This window comes from Meleagris gallopavo, chromosome 19 (assembly GCF_000146605.3).
Source record: "Meleagris gallopavo isolate NT-WF06-2002-E0010 breed Aviagen turkey brand Nicholas breeding stock chromosome 19, Turkey_5.1, whole genome shotgun sequence".
Taxonomy (NCBI): Eukaryota; Metazoa; Chordata; class Aves; order Galliformes; family Phasianidae; genus Meleagris; species Meleagris gallopavo.
The window spans coordinates 6,469,702-6,489,092 of record NC_015029.2 but is presented as its reverse complement, the minus strand read 5'-3'; the positions used below and the strand labels follow the sequence as shown (position 1 = coordinate 6,489,092).

At 43.1% G+C, this 19,391-nt stretch overlaps 2 protein-coding genes across 7 annotated transcripts in view; one reads left to right on the top strand and one right to left on the bottom strand.

Moving 5' to 3' along the window:
- AK8 (adenylate kinase 8) overlaps nt 1–8,513 on the top strand; it is a 70,527-nt gene extending 62,014 nt beyond the window's left edge. For 4 of the 6 annotated variants that reach the window (XM_010720946.2, XM_019621478.2, XM_019621473.2 and 1 more), the window contains 2 exons: nt 6,142–6,222; nt 8,259–8,513. In XM_010720946.2, the coding sequence (XP_010719248.1) occupies nt 6,142–6,222; nt 8,259–8,508 (331 nt within the window). In that variant the 3' untranslated portion in view covers nt 8,509–8,513. Of the gene's footprint in view, nt 1–1,364; nt 1,423–2,788; nt 2,916–3,011; nt 3,092–6,141; nt 6,223–8,258 lie in introns of all 6 variants that reach the window. The other 2 variants (XM_019621474.2, XM_019621480.2) reach the window with 2 other exon arrangements.
- Nucleotides 8,514–15,197: 6,684 nt separating this feature from the next.
- The window catches only part of GTF3C4 (general transcription factor IIIC subunit 4), an 8,721-nt gene continuing 4,527 nt past the window's right edge, over nt 15,198–19,391 (bottom strand). The window contains exons 5-6 of the mRNA XM_031556212.1: nt 18,547–18,635; nt 15,198–17,643 (exon numbers count right to left, since the gene is read on the bottom strand). Of these exons, the coding sequence (XP_031412072.1) occupies nt 17,579–17,643; nt 18,547–18,635 (154 nt within the window). The 3' untranslated portion in view covers nt 15,198–17,578. The remainder of the gene's footprint in view (nt 17,644–18,546; nt 18,636–19,391) is intronic.

Below are 19,391 nucleotides of genomic sequence, written 5' to 3'. Positions count from 1 at the left end.
GCCCAGAGACCCCATCCCTGCGGCTGTTGGAAGCTGAGCACGTCTTAACTGCTGGGTGGAGAGCACCTCATGGGGTCATTGCTTCATACTGTCCACAAAGAGAACATCTGCAGCTCTGAAGGATGATGTTCGTCTCGCTGCCCTGGCCTGAAGCCATGTCTTGGGAATTGTGGCCCACTTAGCTGCCTTTCAGAGTTACCCTACAGAAATGCATCCATTTGAAAAGGAAGATCCAATGTCTGGAAAGAGCTTGTTGTCAAGTGAGTCATTGTAGAAGTTCAACGTTTTGCTGATTAACCTGTGCTTTAGTCTTTGTGCAGTGTATTTTCCCTCGTGGTCCAAACCTAGAGGGTGAAATTACTTCCCAAAATAGAACTAAGCATTCTTCATCAGAAGAGATCCTAGAACTTGAAAGACATTGCTGAATAAAACCTCCCAATACCTCCATCCATAAGTAAGAGAGAAGGTTCATTTCATCCTCTGCAGAGAGATGCAAAAGCAGTATTTAGGGTAGAAGGTAAACTAGGATCCACATTCAGTCAGTAGTTCAGCCTTAGAAGATCATTTGTAGTCTGGGTACCCATGGGCAGAATACCTGGTTTATAGCTACACTGAGAGGAAGCTGAACAAGCCTGGGGAAGAGGTAGGTGGGATCTACATAACCAGTCTCTACAAGGGAGTTTGGAGATGCAGAATGTAATTATGGAATAGGGTGTGGACAAAGTCCTGTGCATGGGCTCTTGAGGGATGGCTTAGCCAAGGTTTCAGGTTCAAGGTGTGTCTGTACTACAGGAAAGGGAACATTCTAAAGGGAAACTGCTTGATCCAAGCCTGGTGTCTGGCTAAAACATCAATAAAGACGAGGTGACCAGGGTTTTAGCTGAGAGGAGTCACCTGGATTCAAATCTGAACCTCTTTTTCCCTCTCAGGTTGAACCACTAACTTAATCTGCCGTATTGCTGAGAAAACTCAGTGGTGTTAAAAGCACTTTGCAATGCAGATTTTACTTGTATCTTGACCAAGCCTGCTGCCTTACCCCTGCTTGGCTTGATCCAGAAGTTTGGGGTTTTTTTTTGTATTTTGGGAAACTTTTAAACAAAAACAACCGTGTTCGGTTTTAACAGCAGGTCTATGGTTTAGCCATGGTTCTTATCTCTCTGCCAGGCCAGTCCATAACACCTCTAGAGCTACTTCATCCTTTTGTGAGAGCTGTGTTATTTCTTCCTCCACCTATTTTGGCTTTGTTTTATGAACCAGAGGGAGGAGCTTGCACTGAGCCAATGATCACACAAGGATTTGACCTGTGGCAGCCCTTTAGGGAGCTGCTGCATTCATACATTTCAATAGCCTCATTTCTTTTCCAGCTTTATATCTCAAATACAAAAATTGAAGCCACTGTGCTGCCAGAACGAAGTTCTCCAGGTGAGTTCCTTTTCATAGGAATTATGTTGTAGCATCAGATAACGTTGTGTTGATATCTCCAGATTGTCAAAGATGTATCACACACTATCAAAGACTCCATTTTCTCGCCTTGAGCTTAGCATTTCCTATTTGTTTGCCTAAAAAAGAGCGTAGTTTTGGAGTCCTTCCCTCTCCTTCCTCTTCTTTTTGCTCTTTCTCCCACTCACTCTTTCCATTGTCTTTTGCTCCTGTTTAGCTGGGGCTTCTGTCAAAGTTCTGCCAGCAAAGTTAGAAGTAACTTTGAGATCACACAGGCATCTGATCTTCACATTCTATTTTTTTCCTTTTTTATTTAAAGAAAAGCAGACTGATGTGGTATGTTGTAAACTGCCAGGAGCACTTGCTAATTTAGTAGTTAATGACAGTCACAGAGAGTGTTTTTCTTGCCCCTGGAGAGGTTTTAGACACAGCTGGGGTAGATTTGCCACTATCAATTATGCACAATTTTAAACAAGAATTGGCCAGCAGGGGCCTCTTTTTTTGCAGAGTGCAGAGCATGAAGAATGGGAGTATGGCAGCTGGTACCTGCCTACACGGGAGAAGATATATGGGAGTCAAGAAAATAAGGGAAAGATTAATAGCTTACTATTTTTAAAGTTGCAGTTTCAACTCAAAAGTTTAAATGCTGCATTAGAAGTGGCCCAATGCTGTGCTTTTGGTGTCTTTTGTTGCTGTTGTTGTTGGCTTTTTTTTAATTCAAGCATCCCAGCTTTCTTGGAAGGGCTGTTCTGGCCATAGCACAGCCACAGGTGAGTCAGCACTGCCTGTTTTTAAATGCCAGTTAGGGAGTCAAGATTCTGAATTCGGTGTTCTCAGATATTGTGTCACGTTCTCTTTACATCCTTAAATGTAAACGAGGTATGAATTCAATTAGATTTAGTGGTATAGGTCAGATTTCACTGGCAGTAGGCTTACAAAAAGGGCTTGGCTTTGTGTTCCCCTCCACTTATATAAATCCAGATTAGCTCCAGGTAACAGGAAATGCCAATGAGAATCTGACCTAAGTAAATAGCTCAGGTCCAGAACAGTCAACATCTGCATCATTCCTCCAGGTCAGCCTCACTGAGCAGCTGTGGTGACATTACAAGACCAAGACCTGTGGATGGCCTTGGTCTTGCTTCTCTTTGTTTCTCATAGCTGTGAAGGCAGCTGGAAGGGCAGTGGGGCCATCCTGGGAGGTGGCTGTCAGGACCTACCTGGGGAGGAGAAGTGTGCCCTCATCCCCAGCTCGATGGTGTCAGATGCAGGCATACAACGCTTTTTTTAGTGGCAACACATTTTTCTGTTGTACGTGCTTTGAGACTGTGACATTATATCCACAAAACAGGAAAACCACAGCCAAAAAAATTCTCCTGAGGACAACTCTCAGCACTGTCAGTTGTTAATAACTTGGGTTAACCAGGATGCCATCTGGAACAAATGCATTAGAAGATTAGAAGAATGCTGCTGTGCAGGTCAGAAATGCTTCCTTCTTACTTACTGCATGGCTGAGACATGTTTCTCCAAAAACCTCTGCCATCACCACCTTTACCTTCTCTCTGTTTGTGAAGGGAAGCCATCAGGATGCTCCAGTGGCAATGCTGAAAAGCCAGAAGCGATTGGAAGACCGTTTTGGAATAGCAGATGGCTGGTAGGAAAACAGCATTATATTCCAGCTGTTGGAGGCCCCATGTGTTTCATCATCATCCAAAGGCAGATAGTTCTCATAACAGGGCCTTTGACTACGTGCACAGTGATGGTGTCATCAACATTATTACTTTGTTGGAGTTTAATGTCTCTAATGTATCTGAAAGCTGCAGTAGATTAGACAAGTAGAATCAGAGAATCGTGAGATGGCTTATGTTGGCAGGGACCTTAGCAATCACCACGTACAGTGGGAAATAAGCAGAGTTTTGACATAAGATTTTTTCCCTTTGACATTTGTTCCTGGTTTTATTATCTGTGTAAGCCAGCTGATGGGACTGAACCTTCTCTCCCATCCCTCTCCTGGAACAGAGAGCAAAGGAGAGAGGACAGAGCTTTGCTTACAAGTTGCTTTGTTCACTCCTGCATCTGGCAGCAGCGTGTCCACTCGGTAGGTTTGGGCTGAGCGTTCTACCAAGTTATATTCCACAGAACAGCCATTTGTAGCTGGGTGCCGAGGGTTTGGGGCTGTCTGCAGGCAGGGAGCTGAGCTGTGGTTCAGGAGGGAGGATTCCTGGAAGGTCTGTGCCCAGCCCATCCCAGAGCAGACCTCGTGCTGCTGCTGATTGACGTTATTCACCTGTTGCAGAGCTGAACTAACAGCTTGCCAACTCTGAAAGAGAAGCTGTGCTAGATGCTAATCTAGCAGTATAATGTAGTATCCTTTGATATGATGCTGTGTTTCCTTGCCTCCCTGTCTACCGATTCTGATGACATCTGTTTCATATTTCCCCTTGATAGAAGTTGTGACACATTACAACATACAAAGCCTGGCTGATTCCTAACGCGAGCTTTACAGAGGATGCATTGATGTGGGGAAGAAAAACAAAGCACTGTATGCAGAAGGGGCCAAGCTCTGAGCCCAGTGCTTGCCAGGAGCTGCTCCCATTACTCTGAACTCTGGGGTCGTGGATGCTGCCCTCTGTCTCAAAGCAACAAAGGCATTACCTGGGCAGCTTGAGAAATACCAGAAGACCAACGCTCTGTAGAGTGCATGTAAATAGGGCTCACTCATGTGAGTGACCTCCTGGGGCTGCATAAGTGCACAGTACGTGTCTCCTTCAGAACAATAACAACACTTTCTAATTGGAAGCATTTAAAATATCCCTGATAGCTCCATTGTTTTTCCCTTTCTTTTCCTGCTTCGGAGTGGCCTTACCCAGCCAGCCCTGGGGCTCCAGCTGTGTTGCACCTCTGGGGGCCGTGTGGTCCCTCCTTCTGCTGGGCCACATCAGGAGTTTTGCTGTGTGTCCCACGTGCACCTTGTTACCAGGCGTTGGGGGAAAAAAGAAATCCGTATTAGCAGCAATGTCTGTTCTCTCCCACATCTTCCCCCGACACTTCTCTTTAATGGTGACACCAGACTGGATAATAAGAAGCATCTTGTGTAGAAAAGAAGGGAATCTCAGACAAGGCTTTCAGAGTTCATTTTGTTGGCAGCTTTTTAAGTGGAGTTTTTTAGGCTCTTCTGTTTCAAACACCGTAATACTTCCTGAGTTGGTAACTATGAATTACGACAAGCTTTCTTGATACGCCAGGTTATAATCCTTTAGTGGTTTTGTTTATTTCAGAATATAATGGGAAGCCGTATCAATTATCATGACTGCATAGGTGTTGTTCCTCTCTACTAGAATATTCATCTCGAGATGCATCATCAGATGTTACCTGTTCTGACAATCACGTTTTTGTGCCATTGTTGGGCAACGGAAACAAAGAAAAACAAAATGTTAAGAGTGTATGGGATAAAAGAGTGTTGAAACTGTTGTTCTCTTCCTGTCTTTGGAACCTCCGAGATCTTGAATGTTTTATTCCTGGCTGTTGTTTTGTTACCGCGGTGTGAAAGGAAGTCATTATCTGTAAACATTTGAAAAGAGAGATGATTTTCATAACTTTAAATCCTACAAAGGATTCTAGTAATCTGCTCTGTGCATGCCGAGGCAAAGCTCAGCCTTTCATCTGGTTTGATCCCACCCAGTCAGTGTAAAATGTTCCTTTGGTGAATGTCTGAAGCGTGCCGCATCGCTGCGAGAGGCAGACAGCCGAAGTAGGAAGTCGGGCCTTGCAGGCAGCAGCAGGAGAAGTGTATTATAAAGAAAGACATATGTACAGCCTTCAGGCCTGTTCAGTTGGTAAAAGTTTATTTTCCTAAGTTTTCAAGGGAAGCTTTACTTTTTGTTTTGCTCTAAATTAACCATTAAATGTGACCTTCGTCCTGCTTTGTTCCGTGGTCTCTTCCAATGACTGTGGGACTCCCCCAGGCTGGGGGCTCACAGCACTCAGTCTCACTATGAGAGTTCATTGAGAATTTCCTGCTGAAGTGTTTTGTGAACCAGAATATAAAATTGACAGAACCATTGCGTTGTATGGAACCGACCTGCCAACGAGGGGTCACTGTGGGATGGGCACAACAGCGTGGCTGGGCTCCATAGCAGTGCGTATGGAGTTCTGGTTGTGCATCCTTGATTCGGATCAGGGCTCTCATGTAAGGCAGATGAAAGGAGCTGACCAGTCCCACTCCGTGCTCTGTTCACAGCATGAAACCCACACCCCTGACACTGGGAGTTGGATGTTTTAGGGTGCTGAGCAACCGTGACTTGTACACAGATGCAATGAGAATTGCAGACTTTGATCTTAAAATCAAGCATTAACCTTTTCTCTTAGCAGCCTTAGCAGCAAGGCTTGCTGCCAGTGGGATCATGCCTGTGCTGCTTTCTGTGCCCTGGTATGGGTGTATGCTGAGCTCTGACACTGCACTGTGCTACTCACTCGTGCCTTTGAAATGCAATAACTGCTCTCCTAGCCTAGAGACTCAACGAGATGAGAGAGGAACCAGAGAAGAGTCAGTGCATATACTACTGCCTTCTGATAAGCCAATGCATGATGGAGTTTTCCGTGTTTGTATGTCCCGTTCCATTAGGATAAGGATTAACTCCTGCTCTGAAGATTGCCAGTGCTGTTCTCGGGATGTTAATGCTCTTACTCATTATGTTCTCATAGGGTATTTTTCTTCAATCTTCCCTACGAATCCATCATTGAACGACTGTCTCAGCGGAGGATTGATCCAGTCACAGGGGAAAGGTTAGCACTAATATCTCACGTTTAATTTTTTTATTTTATTTTATTTTTTTTTAAGACTGCCAGCAAGATGAAAGCAGCAAGTAGACTTCATAGAAATCTAAGGAACCTCAGGAATATTGTACTCATGCTCAGGGATTCCTTAAAAGAAAAGTTAAAATTTTCATAGCTACTCAAGTACCAACCCACCCATCTGTTACTGTATGCTCCTCTCCACAGAACAGGGCATTTTGAAATCCCAGAGACTGAAATGCACAGCAGCAAATGGCTCCATTCTTAACATTTTAATGGCGACTAAATTGGTCGGTAAAAATAATGCTGAGGGAAGATGTCTGAAACCTAGCCTAAATGCAGATGGTTTTCAGACATTCCCATGAGAATTCTGAAGGCTTTCCAGCTGGGGAAGATAGAAATCTTGCTGTGTTTTACTTCCCCTGCTGCTGTGATGGTTCTGCCTACCGTGAGACATTAAAATATTTCCCACTCAGTAGAGCAAGCTTGTTTGAGTCACAGGGTCGCTGTAAAATGCGGTCCTCAGATGTGCTGGTTTGTCTCACAGGTGCTCACATGGCCTCATTTCACTGGGGACATCAGGTTACTGCCTTCCCCACCCCTGTGTTGTGAGGGACCACCCTACATCTCTGCTGGAAATGGGGCTGTAACTCCAACTGTCACTCGTGCTGTTTTATTATCTCCAGTGGATAACTCCCCACACTGAAGTTGTACAGCACTATTTCACATTCTTCACGTGTAAATGCCTTCTGTTGAATCAAAGACAAACACGGAGCCCTCGAAGATAAGGCCCTAGATACTGGGTTTGTGCCGAAGCCATGTGATTATTCAGACATCTCACTGTAGGTGCTACATTAACTGGTGACAGCAGCAGTGATTTGCAGTAAGTGTTCTCTTTATTTTAGTAATAAGCGATGCAGTTGTTGAGAAGAAATGAACGGCACGAAGCGAATCATTCACACGTCTTTGCATTTCTTATCATTAGGATTAGCCTGTTTGGTATCTGCTCCAGTTAACACGCTTCCTTCTTCCAAAGTCTGGGTTTTATTCCTTCCAAATTCATTGTGAATTGAATTGTTTTAGATGCTGTATCTAATCCTCATCATTATATTAAAGCTGCACCACTGGCTGCAATGCGGTGAGGAGGGCGGGTGGCCTTCAGCTGTGTTCTAAATAATCCTCACGTGGAATGAATTTTGTTCCCACATCGTGGTACCAGCTGTAAAGCAGTTCTACGCAGAGGCTCCGCTTTCCTCCTTGTTGTTGCATCTCTCCCAATGGTTTCAGGAAAATTGGCTTTACTGCGGAGGGATGCAGTGTTTCTGAGACATCAGGGGCAAAAGGTGCAGGAGACGATCAGTCAGAAGCAGAAATACTGCGGCAGAAAATTTAAATATGTGTTTGCAAAAGAGCTTTTAGCAATTGCTGGGAGCCTCTGGCAATACAGAATCATTGTCTGAATACCTTCTGGCATCAGCTGAGTGGGCAGGTTGGGCTGGACTCTGCTGGTGGAAATCCTCTGCTTCTGTGAATCCACGGCTGTGGGTTCAGGAGAGCCAAATTCCAGCATTTTGGAAATCAGAAGTAACTAAAATCTACCTCAGAGTGAATCAAGCTCTTTTTATCTCCAGCTACTATAAAAAGATACCAAGAATTACATTCTATCTTTTATCCTCCCAGAAACAGACACTGGTAGGAATCAAAGTTACAGTAAAACTGGTTATCGAGAGAGTGGGGCCAGAACAGATCCAGAAGCGCTTCTTAATTTGCAGCATTGGGCACAGGGCAGTTTATCTGCACCTCATGGGAAGCAGATAGACACTGGCAGCAGTTTCTGCACCACCTCAAGAGAACCTCTTGGTTCTTGAGTATCTGACATACTTGAGAGCAGGAATGGTTAACTTACCTTGAAGTTTCCAACCTAGACCAGAAAGGAACAGGAGTAGGAAAACCATGGAGTGACTCGGGCGACGGTTGCTGTGTCCTCAAACTGAGCTGAAGAGGTGGCATTTGTATCTCATCCGCAGATACCACACGACACTCAGACCAGCACCCACTCCGAAGATCCAAGCCCGCCTCAAGCAGAACCCCAGGGACAAGGAGGACAACATCAAGAAACGCGTGGATACCTATCACAGGAACGTCAGGGATCTGCAGGAGTTTTATGAGGACGCCTTTTATGTCAATGCTGATCAAGATCCATATCCTATCTTTGAGTTTATAGAAAGCTGTATCATTAAGCCCCTTCCGTGCAAAAAATTAAATGCTTCTAATTAATTAAGGATGATTTCTTGGATAGTTGGTTTAAATTTTTCCTTGTAATGCTTGCAATCCAGTCACTGATGTGGCACATTCACAGGGAATTCAACCAAGCAGTGTTAGATTCAGTGCTCACCAAGGTGAAGTACAGAATAAGAGATTGTGCTTTTGGGGATTTTTGTTTGGCTTTTGTTTTGTGATCCAAATTATGAAGGGTGGCTGCTAGGGAAGCTCCTGTGTTTGATTCAGATATCCTTTCCTGACTCTGCAATTGAGCAATTAGCAGTTTTGTGTTAACCATGTGATACCCACACATCTAACTTGCAATATTAAAGCTACTATATGTTCTTTGGTTTTTATTCTCTTGTTCATTCAACTTGCTTAAAATATTCTAGCAAAGCAGCAGGATGGTCCCTGCAACCTGCTCTGCAATCACACAGCCAGGCAGAAACACTCCGAACAACAGGAGATAGTTTCTAGAGCCATAGAAAACTAGTAGCAGGTTCATCACGTTTAGAACCCAATTAAGGGCACAACAAGGCTCTCAGCCTGTGTTAGAGGCTCTTCTGCAGCAGCCATTCCCATCTTATTTCCTGCTGGCTGGGGTTTGCTCTGCCTGGATTGGGTTGCCCTAAAGATTCAGGTAAGTCTTTCTATACTAGAAAATCATTGGTGTCTTATTGCTATAGCACTATTAACTAGAGCCTTGGCTATGGGAATGTGCATCTTCAATGCTTCCAAGGAAGGAGTATCATGTGTTGTTGTGATTCAGACAAGCACTGAGTTTGATGCCTTTATTATGACTCTATTTCTGCTATGTACATGAGTGTGAGCTCCCCTTGACCAGGGGCTGAGGATGCCTCAACTTTCTCCTTGAGGTCTTTATGTCTAGGAAGAGGTAAGATGCATGTGCCTCCAGGAGCCTTTTGGTTTTGTGACTTCTCTGCTCCTGCTGCTATCAAGTGTGTCTCTGTTGTTGTCTTTAATCAAGTATATGGAGTACCATAAGGATACATGTGCTCAAATCCTTCCTTGCACCTATGGAGTAAGTTTGGTTGGGAAAGCCCTGCTTATCTGGATGGCTCAGGTGTACTGTGTTATTTGGGGTAGGAATGATGAGAGTTTAAGGTCAGAATTCTCAAAACCTTCGGGAGGTTTGACGAGTGGGGATTTGCCAGAGTGAGGGATCACATTAAAAATCTCAGGATAAATAACTTAAGTCTCTGGTACTGGCAATATGAGTCGAGTCCTCTGTGCCTCTTGTACTGAGAAATTCAACTCATGGTGCCAGGAACAGCCATGCAGGGCCTGACTGCAAACCCCTGTGTAAAGCTGGGCCAGAGCATTTATAACAGTTTTACCTGTTACAAATGTGCTGTTTGGTAACCTGTTTGGGCAGCTGTTTTTTATGCTATTACTATAAAGCTATGCTGTAGCATTCATGCATAATTGGGAGCCCTTCTATTAATAATACATGGGAAGCTCATCTCGCTAATATCACCTTCATCTGAGTGTTCCAACTAAATATTTTGATAGATGAAATGGATAGAGAGTGTATTTAAATACTGTTTGTACTGCAGCTAGGGTACAAAAGGGACGGCCTGTCTTTAATTAGACAGGTACATCTGCTTAATTAATTTAGCTGTAAAGCCCTTTTTCCTCTTCATTCTTTCATCTATATGCGGACGTTATATTAGTTCCGCTCTGCTGGTTCCATAGAAACTGAGAAAAAGAGCTTGTCTCATTGAGATGCACTTGGCATGTCTGGGTACGCAGTCTCAGGTCAATGGTCAACCCCCAAGGGTTTGCAGCAGGCCTGAAGAGCAGAACGTAAGGGTTAGCAGAACATGCTAATACTCGTGTAGAACTCTCCCTCGGAAACAACTAAAACAATTGACATTCATTTAATTACTGTAAACGAAACAGCCCCTGCATCACTTTGCATAGTAAAGCCTGTTAATACCAAAAAGGTTCAGTGGATGGGAGGAGGAATTAGGTTTTTATAATTGGAATGCAACACTTGAAAACCAATTTGGTAACTGTTCTTGATTTTATTAGCATCTTATTCTGGCCAAACAAATGTTAAGCAATGAGAGAAACACGGTGAAGAGGAGATGGTGAGAACACAGCAGGGAACAGACGTTACTTATTGTACAGTGTGCCCAGTCCTGAAGCAGACATCTTTTATCAGTTTTCCAAAGACACTTTGCAGAGAGGGCTGTTTGGAGGTTGTGCTATACTCAATATATTATGCTGGTAATGATGTAATTCAGCAACAAAATGAACGCGTTCAGCTGTTCCACAAACTTTCACATCCACCTGCTCCAGAGAGCGGATCCTTCGTGTGCTTTTATGGAAGGATGCTCAGGTGCCCGTGGGTAGAAAACCCAATCCTCCAGCACTGTCTCTATCCCTTGAAGGATTACCCTGCCTTTTTGGTTTCTCAGCTTTCCTTTAAGGGCTTAGGTGCACACATCTCAGGTGATGATGCCAGCACAGAAATCTTAAATGTCACTGGTTTTTACATCCATTCACAGGGTGTTCTAGAAGCTGTATGACTGTAAGGAAGAAAAGGAGGCATTCTTACAGCTCCGTAAGTTTTTTGTTCCTGTGCCTCAGGGTCTGCTTCTCAGAGGTGCAAACTGTTGTTCTGACCCTGCAACTGCCCATCTGTGTCAAGTTGCATAAACAGAGCCTCAAAGGTGACTTCTGTATTGCTCTTACTCATACAGTGTCTATTCCTCTCTACAGGCAGGCTGTCCTGGGTCATTCTCCTCTTTCTGCAACCAAAACAGTTTCTTTCTATGGAAGAAAAGAAAAAAGTGATTGTCAGACCCCTTTCTTGGAAGCAAGTTGCTTCTTTAGTGGCTAAAGAAGAACTGTGGATCTGGAGAGCTGCCATGCAGCACTTAGGGTGTTAGGGTGAAGGGGCTGAACCTACACAGGTGAGGAGGGAAGGGCTGTATGGCTGAGGACCCCAGGTCCTTCCTCAGGCTTTACCACCAGTGTTCTGGCACCTAGGAGTCAAAATTGCAAGTGCTATAGCTGGGAAGTCACTGTCCAGATCCATGGAACTTGCCTCTAAATCAATTCTCAGACTTCCTACTTCTCCCTTCCTCTATGTGTAACAACAGATGAATAGTGCTTTTTCACCCCCACCCTGGTTATTTGGGTGTTTACAGACATAAAGAGCTCAGCATTCCTTATTTGTTTTAACCAAATAGTTTCCATTGTAAATAACTTCTCAGAATTAACTAAATGAGGCACACCTGTTCCATTTCTTCAGCAAGCCACTTTTTTAGAGCTGCAGAACTAAAACTTTCTTTTCTTCTCATCTCTTCAAAGATTAAAATCAAGAGCTGATCTTTTTATCCTGTTTTGGGCAGCCTAGGCTAAAAACAGTTACCCTTTCATAATACAAGTGAGGCTCAGGGTTACAGCAGTCAGATTGAGGAGAGCTGCCTGTCTGCACCATACAGCTCCCTTGAAATAAACAGCCCCTGGCTCTGCATTCACCTTTCCCACAGCTCCTGTATCTCAAGTCTTTCATATGTCATAGCTGAGAAATCTGACTTTCAAAAGGCACGGGGTCAAATTTGCTGCTCTGTGTTGTCCTTATGAAAGTGAGACTTTTACTAAGTGTGAAGCCTTATGCTCAAAGACCGTGTGCTTTACATGCCTCACCCCTCTCTTGTCCCTTCCAGCTCTTGGCACTCTGTGTCCCTCCCAAGAAGTCACTTCCTTAAAATACAGACATTACAAATAAGTACTTTATTTATTTATTTAGAATTTAAAAAAGGAGCAGGATTACAATGCAGTATATAAAACATTCATCCAAGTTTGCTTCACGTTTACAAAATGTGCCATATACATAGCAATATTCACAGCAACTTTGTCAGACCCTCTCATGAACTAAATCTCAAAAGAAAAATCCAGAAACTGAAGATGAGAACTCATCTTTGCTTTTCATTTAGCTTGGACCACGCAGTCTGCCAGCTACAACATCATACCCCAGAACAGAATTTGAAGCAGCATGAAGAGATCCATTAAATTAGCAGAGCAATTAAATTAAAATCTTATGTGAACTGTTCTGTTTGGGTGGCTCTTGGGTTTTCCCCTTTGGGGGTTGGCTTATTATGCTCGGTGTTAAATAAGAGTGCTACAGGATTCGTGTGGCCCTGGAACTCTTGCTGTAGGCTCTCAGCAGTGCATGAGCCCTTCTGTGATGGAGGTACTCCAACTCAGATGCCCCCACTTGGAATGATTTAGCCGAAACCTAAGACAGTGCAGGGAATTACTCCATTTGCTGCTCTGGATAGTAATGCAGTTAATGTGAGTATGGAGCCCTGTGTACCTGCTGTGTTGCAGCAATGGAAACAGCTCTGGCTAGTCATGTGGAGGCAGTTGTGACAATGCTGAGGTCCCTACCCAGGTGACAGAGCAGCAGGAGTTCTGGGTATCTCAAATGAAAAAAAATAAAACTGAATCAGCAGTAATAAAATACAGCTATGGAAAAAGAACATTCCTACTGACAGCAAGGGTCTGGAAACAACTCCAGTGTAAAGTATTAATATATACTTTGTATGAGTTAGAACAGAGTATAGCAAAGGATTAGCACAGATTAAGTGACAGTGTGGATACAAGGCCCTCCTCCACTGGAACTGAGAACAGCAGCTCTGCAGACACTGCTGTGCAGATGTGCTGACCTCTGTGTAACTGTGAGAAGCCATCCTGGACTGAGACTTGCAGGAGAATGCTGAACTCTATCCTGTCAAGATTCCTCCATCTTCAATGGGCAGAGTAGGAATCCTGGTGCATAGAGCCAAGCTCCTGTTCTTCTTGTTTACCCACCCAGATGGGAAAAGCAGCTTTGCTCATCTCACGTAGCAGCAAAGCAGTAAACTAGCAGGCATCCCACCGTTCTCGTTAAAGGATAAACCCTTTCCCTTGTCAGTGTACATTTAAAATGCAAGTATAGCTCGTGCATTTACAGGCCTGATATAGAAAGCTTCAAAAGGGGGTTGAGAACAAACAGTACTGATAACTACTTAGAGCATTTCACCTCTATTTACTGAGATTTCATCAACTTTTTCTTCCAGTTCAGAAACTTCTTATAAATCTCCCTTCTGCTGCGACTACCAGCACTTTGAGGCTAATTCTGCTACTGCCCTTGCTTCCAGCTGCACAGCTAAACCAGTGCACAGCAACACACTGTGAGGTTTACTGTGGTGGATACTGAACTGCTGCTATCAGCACACTTACCATGTGACTGCCAGAAAAAATATGACATTCTTCTCCTGGTTCTCTCTGATTTCCTATTCGGAGGTGGTTGCTGAGATGCCAGCAATTGTGCCTTCAAGGCTGCCCACAGTTTCACAAACTGGGTAAGCAATAATGAAGGGCTTTGTATTTGAGAAGTTAAACTTGTGAAACCAAGCTTCCTGCAAATGTTAGTTCAGGGCATAACAGCATCAGTGTGATTTCTTTAACCAGGACTCTGAATGTTTGCATTCAGTTTTCACGTCAAGAAACCTTTAATGAAGATAGAATAAATAGTGTTATGCTGCCCATAATCACTGATGATGCATTAGCCAGTGGAAAACCTGGCAAGTTTATGAAAACTGGGGAAAGATTTATTGCCTACTTGTATTAGCAACCATAGTATTTCCTATCGGGAAATATACAATAGGATTAATAGGATCATGGAGTATAAAAGAGGATGACTGAATAATAACTCCCCACCTCATAGCTAAATTAATGCAAAAAGGCATTGATGAGCTGCACTGTCACTGATTCCTGAGCAGGAGATGTAGTTTGGAGAACCAAGTATCATTGTGACCCCAAACTTTCACCTTAGTTCAAACAATGGCATTTTACATCAAGGCAAAAAAAACCTGTCCAAAGCTGTTCTGCCCACCTCTTGAACAGCCTGGATTTCTTCACTCCAGGATAAGAGCAATGGACTTTTGTAATTGGCATGAGAAGCACATCTTAAAGCTATCAAAGCTACTTACAGAACATGGCATCAGTGGCAATTAATTCTCAGATGCAACAGGAAATACTACAGTCCTTACTTTAAAAAAAAGTAGTACATTGAGAACTGCTCAGTCTCTGCTAGAGTTTGTTGAGGCACCTTGAGCAGCCACAGTGTTCACCATCAAATGCTGAAGCAGTTGAGGGCCTTTATTCACTCTTGCTCACCTTGCAAAACTTAGGGCACGGACTTAGTGAGATACACTGCTCTCATGGGATTTGTTTTTTAAATGCTTCGCTTGGTTTCTCAGACCAGACTGGGCCTTAATGCAGAACTGCTCTACTAGGTACCAGTTTGGGAAGGCAGTTCTATTCACAGCAAAAACAGTGCAAGGACCCAGCAGCAGGTGTTTGTACCTCCTTCTCTGTACGTGGGGTGAAAGCAAAGGTTTTGATAAGGGAAAACACAAGGGATGATGCATTAGGGTGCAGCTCTGCAGGCTGTTACAGTACTTTAACAGGAATGGGTCTAAACCTCCCATTCCTAGGCCTGCAAGCCACGTGTCCAAGACAGATAAAAGGTTTCTTGAAGTTTCAGCTGGTAGCTGGGCAGAAAAACCCAGTAAGATCAACATCTGAGGTTAAATGCTAATGGTCTGAGGCTACACTACTCAATCTATGCTAGTTAAAAACACAGTGGGACCAATGATTGTTTAAAAAATAAATCACAATACCTTTTTACCTGTTGTGAATGGGTCAGGGTGAGAAAGCTTTGTGCTAAAGGATCTCCACTGGCATGCAGACAAAGCTGACATCATTGGCTTTAAAATTCCATTCTCCCAGCAGTCATAAATCAGGTTAAATAAACTGGCAATGGTATACTGAGTATCTACTGCCTTGAAAGACAAGGAAAATAAACATTAATGCTGAAACATTAGTGCTAGGTGTACTAGCTTCTACATGTCTAAAGCATTAAAACTTTAGGGAAATTCAGGAGAACTGCTTAAGTAATAACCAGGTTTTCATCTAATGATAGCACAGTGAACCTTTCAGTCAGTCAACAAACATTTCAGCAGAGCAGGGCATTAAACTATCAGAGTTCTTACGTGCAGCTCTGGTAAGCTCTCTCATCTCTGTCATCAGGTGAACTTCTGAATGGGGATATTTATTCACTGAGAGAACTGGTCAGGACTGCCCAGGCAAAGTCTTGAAGCTTCTACTTAATGTGGTTTCCCTGTCACCACCTTCTGTTCATATCAGAAATAAATTCTGTGCTCCCCCCAGCGCCCCATGAACACTGGGAAGGAGAACATAAATGCTGTCTCAGGTAGATTCTGCCTCAGACTGCACACAAATTAGGCAGCAAGGTTACTCTGTTGTATGAGATGCTATCACAACCTGCCTTTTCTTTCTTTGCAGACACACCAAAGTCATTTCAATTTTCAACGCGCAGCAATAGAAAACTAAACATTTCTTTAATACAGTTATGGTATCACTTCCAAGGATATTTACAAACGAGACTAATTATTTTACAGATGAATGTGCTTCCGTTGCTCTAGTCTACTATATCAGTATTATTCTCACTCAAAGCACTGTCATGCTTAATGCACGGAACACCAAACAGTGAGGACAGCCGACTTGTGTTAATGTTAGCTGCAAAACATTTGCTCCTGCTAAAGGTTAAGGAACAAGAAGAAAATATGCATAGTCATTAAATCAAGGAAACGTAAGCACCAATGCACACACGCACTGCTGGAGACTGATACTGTCACAAACAGAGCAGCACATCTGAGTGTCCCAATTCATATTCTGAGGAATGTAAATACGTGAACTTTGTATTATTTGACACCATGTTTTTTTAACAAGACAACTGCACCATGTAACCATACGCATTTCAGAGGTATCGTTCCTCTAGCACTGCATAGGAAGCTGAAAAGGATTCTTCTGCTCCTCGTGTGAACTAGATGCAAAAGGCAGATTTTTTTTCTGAAAGCAGAACGGATTTCTGGGCTCAGCCGTGCTACATCACTGCCTTATTTATGAATCTCTTGGTGAGAAAGTCAGGGTTGTACAAGAGCAGCTTCACCAGGCTCCAAGACCAGCTGTGGAAACTTTACCTGGAGTACACTGGCCATGTTGGGGTTTTTATTTTGCTTTTACTGTATTATTATGAAAAGAGAAGCAGTCAGCTGGGAGTGATTACTTATGGCAGACTTCTGTGAACGTCTGTACGAGGGGACTCAATTCATTTGAAATTAAGGTAAATTGCTAGTGGTTTTGGTACTGACTTGCACTGGAAAAGATGATTCTTGTTGGTAAAGGGTTAAGTGAAGTGAAAAGCACACTCATTGGGAAGTAGTCAGAACTTTTTTTTAGAAAAAGAAAGTTGGGCAGGAGACCTGAGATTGGAAATTTTATATATATTAGTGTTTAATTGCTAATAGGTTAAAATCTATTACGTTAAAAACTCTTCTTACTGATCTGTATTTGATCCAAGCAATAGTTTACTCTTCTAACTGCAACACTGTCATGATAGCTCAAAGGCAGTTATTCTTCAAGACTTTGGGTGAAACTAATATGATGGCCAATTTCTTTCCTGCAACTGACACTGGCTTTGCTCTGCAAGAAATTACAAAATGTTTTGTTAATTTAATATTCTGCAGCAAGTGCCTGTGTTGTGGGGGAAAAAAGGCAAACAAGCACTACAAGTTAAAGCCTGCTCTACCCACCAAGGCTATTCAAGAGGCAGCTCCGCTGTTCCCTCCAAGCTTTTGGGAAATCACACAGTTGTCCTGTAGAGAGGACAGTTCACTCTGTGTGCTTAAGACTTTTTCTTTGCAGCAAAAGGAAGCATGTCCAGCTGCTGACACATCAATGGGGTGCATTTCAAAACTGCTTTATGAGCTCACTCTTCCAGATGTACTTCTGCTTCTGGAGCATGAAATGGCCTCTGGACACAGGGAGTTTCTAGAACATCCAGCGTTCTATTTACAGGGTCATGGACAGAGTCCTCCCCTTCCAGTAAAGTTTATATTCCTGCACTTGATATCATTCTAGACTGTGAAGGGAGCTTATGCAGTAGAGAAAATAGTTTCAGTCTTTATATAGCTCTTCTCTAGAACACTGGAGAATCGCAGAACGTGCAGGGTCCTTGCAGTAACCTCCTGATCCACTCGGGATCTGCAAATAAGAAAACATTCTTTAGAACTGGAGATGCAGATGAACAGAAATGGTGCTGAAATGGACAAACTAAATAGCAATCCTGGAAGTCTGCATACATTCACCATGCAGGATTAACTGAGAGTTCAGAGTCCAATTCCATTTCTGCTTGAAATTCCAAGTAATGACAGCTTAAATCTCTTTTCAGCAGGCAACAAAACTAAGGTGAAATAGTCAATGCTTCATCATTACATACCCAGCTAAGCGTTCTCAGATGGGAAGAAGTCACACATAACTCAAACAGGCAAAAAAAACTGAAGAATCGCAATGCCAGAATTTAGCATCCTTGTTTTTTCAATGAAATGAGATGCACTGCTTGCAGTCCCTAATTCCTTCTTCTTTGTCACCCTCCAACATGGAGGAAATGAAGCTTACAGCCTCTCTCTATAGAGGTTTCAGTTCTGTAATTGATCCTTAGTGATGACAGGAATTCTCACACCTTATAGAGACGAAAAGTATCAACAGAACTTAGGGCCTAAGCCAGCAGGATGCTCATTTTTTCTTTACTTGTGCTGGATCAATACAACTTGCATTGAATGTCAGAGACATCCCACATCTGCAGAACTGTGTGTTAATTCATTTCTTTAACTTGAATATAAACTAACTGTTGTAGCACTCTACTGTAGTTTACATGTTTACCAGCTGTCATAAAATACAATACTAACAAGTTAATTCCCACAGTAGCTATTTTGTAATTAACATCTACCAATAAGGCGTGCCAAAACCAGGACAGCACGCAGTGCATACTAGTACCTTCATACAGCTGCCTGAAAGAGAAAAGTCAGTGAAATTAATTCAGGTCTTTATGCAAATAAGATGTAAAAATACATAGTCCTGCCCTCTTGGGCCCCAGGAATGGTTTACCTTCTGGGGTTGGATGCCGTGCAATGCTGTCGTGAAGTAAACACCTCCTGTATACCAAACTCTGACAGGACTGGTAGGTTAGAAAGCACCTGTGAAAGGACAAGTTGCTTTTAATCACAAAGCTTGGGTGCTCACACACCCTGCCCACAGGCTGGCTGGGTTCTGTTCCCAACAGACCTTGCCTCCTGAGGTAAGGGCAGTGTGAGTCACATCAAACACAAGAATTGACAGTTTATTCATTCAAGTAAGTGAAACTTCACAAGCACACATAATTAAAAAGTCCAAAACCCAGCTTTCTAGGGAAAAAACGGTTCATTATTGGCCAAAGAACTGTAGTGAACAGTACAAGAGGCAAAATGTCCCACAGCCACTGCATAGGGAAAGAACCACAGTGTCTCCAACCAAAAGCAATGACCATTTAGCCAGAATAGCTCTTACATCTGTTAAGAAAAATGTATGTGGGAAAGGCTTTTCTAAAGTGAGACTGCTGCCATGCTAAGGCTCCAGGGACCAACAGCATCCTGATACGTTGATGTAGAAATATTTCCTTCTCTAGATATTCCAGAATATATCTGACTTGTCAGCGTGGCTGCTGCCTATCATTTTTCACTTTGTTTTCAGTGCTGAAGTAGCTAGAATTCTTCCATGTGCTGTTCCAAAGGATGACATGTGCTTCATTCCTCATCCTCCCCCCGCTTTCTCTCTGTCCCATCCTTCCCCATGCTTGAAGAAAAGAGTTAAATGATCAAAAGCATTTTATTTTGAAAATAGTATACTGATAAAAGATCCAAGTCCAAACTACAGTGTCTTCTCTTTCAGGGATCAGGACAGATAAGAGCCAGCAA